The following is a 1,713-nucleotide window of genomic DNA, read 5'->3' as shown; positions in this document are numbered from 1 at the left end:
AAAATAACATTTTCAGTACCCATATATCCCAAATTAATATTATTCAACTTGTCAATGATTGAATCTCCAAATTTATCCTTATTCCTGAAAATGAAAGCATCATGTGAACCTTGATAACCACCACATTGATCTCTATTATTAATTGGATCTGGCTTATTACCAACTAGAGTTTCCTTTCTTGAAATAACATATGCAGTTTGATGTGGCATTCTATGTAACTCAACCAGGGTATTATCAAAATAAACATCAGTATTAATGAGTCCTACAATTTTTTGTGGTAATTTTTCATTACAATATCTCATAAAATCACCAACTGTAATACGATGACCTAGCATGTGAATGACAAGTTTTTCTTGTCCAATTAATTTCTTTAAATCTTGATCGTTTGCATCATTCTCTTGAAGGAGGTGAACTTTTTCAACAAATGGATTGAAAAGATTTAATTGAATTGCTGCCAACATATCCACATAATGATCATTTTCCATATTTCCAAATAATTGAGTTACTAAATGAACTGCTGGATTTTTAACATTTCCACTAGCAATTTGTTTAGTCAATTCAATTGCTTTTAATTGATCATTTTTTAAAAATTCTGAAAATTTGGACAAGTTATTATCGTTGGATTGACTTGTTGCACACGGTTTTTCTATTATCTTTTCAACTATCTTTTCTACTGGTATTTCTATTGTCTTTTCAATAATCTTTTCAATGACTTTTGGTTCTTGTTGTGAAGATGTTTGTTCTCTGACCTTACTGTCGATGAGGTATGAAATGCAAGTTTTTATTTTAAGAAGAGCAAGAATATAATTATAGAATGGCAAGTATGATGAATTGGCAATTCTTAAAATAGATTTGATTGTACACCATCACTTATTACCATTAAGTATCATCATAAAATAATAACATCTGGCAACAAATTTAAAGACATTATTGTAAGAAAAGCAATATGTGTAATTCTGAAATGGGGAATTGAGAATTTATTAGTTGGAATAAATCTTGGGCGAATAATTGTTTTCCGAGGTCTCAGTGATGATAGATTGTTTTCTTTAAATATTTTGAATTTTTAATAGGTTTATTGAGAGGTGTTACTTGACAGATATTTCACAGGGTTGGTGTGTGATTTTCAAATTTCTAAGAAAACTAAAATTAGATTCTGGTTGCCTTTCATTAGCAGAAACTTGCCAATCTATAAATACTTACTTGCTCTTCTTAAAATAAAAACTTGCATTTCAAAGGTTAGCCACAGTAGTTGAAATGACAACGTTATTATTGGCTTGTTTATGATTCCGAGAAAGATTAGAATAATAGAGAAAAATTGCTCCTATTATTAAAATTGAAACCACAACAACAGAAATTACTCGTTTTTGCATTTTTTTTTATCCTTGCCTGATGACATCTGGCAGTTGGAAGATAACAATAAACTTTATTGTTTTCGTTTCTTTTTCATACCTCCGAATAGATTAACATCTTGTGTTTCCTTTCTCTTTAAACTATTTTCATTGCTTCTTGTTGAGTTATTATTATTAGTAGTAGTATCAGTAGCTTCAAAACTTCTGGTTGTATTAATATTTTCACTATTATTATCAGTTGATAATGATGATGTAATATCATTGAATCTATCCTTCCACCTTCCAGAATTTTGTTTAAGTTGATCCATCGATCTCTTTTCAAAGAAAATTTGAGCTTGTTTTCTCAAATCTGCTGTGAGTTGTG

At 29.4% G+C, this 1,713-nt stretch overlaps 1 protein-coding gene across 1 annotated transcript; it reads right to left on the bottom strand.

Annotated features, from left to right (window-relative positions):
- Window positions 1-8: 8 nt before the first annotated feature.
- NAEGRDRAFT_76949 (uncharacterized protein) lies at window positions 9-485 on the bottom strand (the record flags this gene model as incomplete). Its single annotated transcript, XM_002668094.1, has 1 exon — window positions 9-485. A coding segment is annotated over one exon (477 nt), but the record flags the coding sequence as incomplete, so codon positions are not given.
- Between the last annotated feature and the right edge of the window lie 1,228 nt (window positions 486-1,713).

The sequence above is a fragment of the Naegleria gruberi genome, assembly GCF_000004985.1.
Source record: "Naegleria gruberi genomic scaffold NAEGRscaffold_685, whole genome shotgun sequence".
NCBI lineage: Eukaryota > Heterolobosea > Eutetramitea > Acrasida > Naegleriidae > Naegleria > Naegleria gruberi.
Note: the sequence above shows the minus strand (reverse complement) of the source record. Positions and strands in the feature narration are given on the sequence as shown.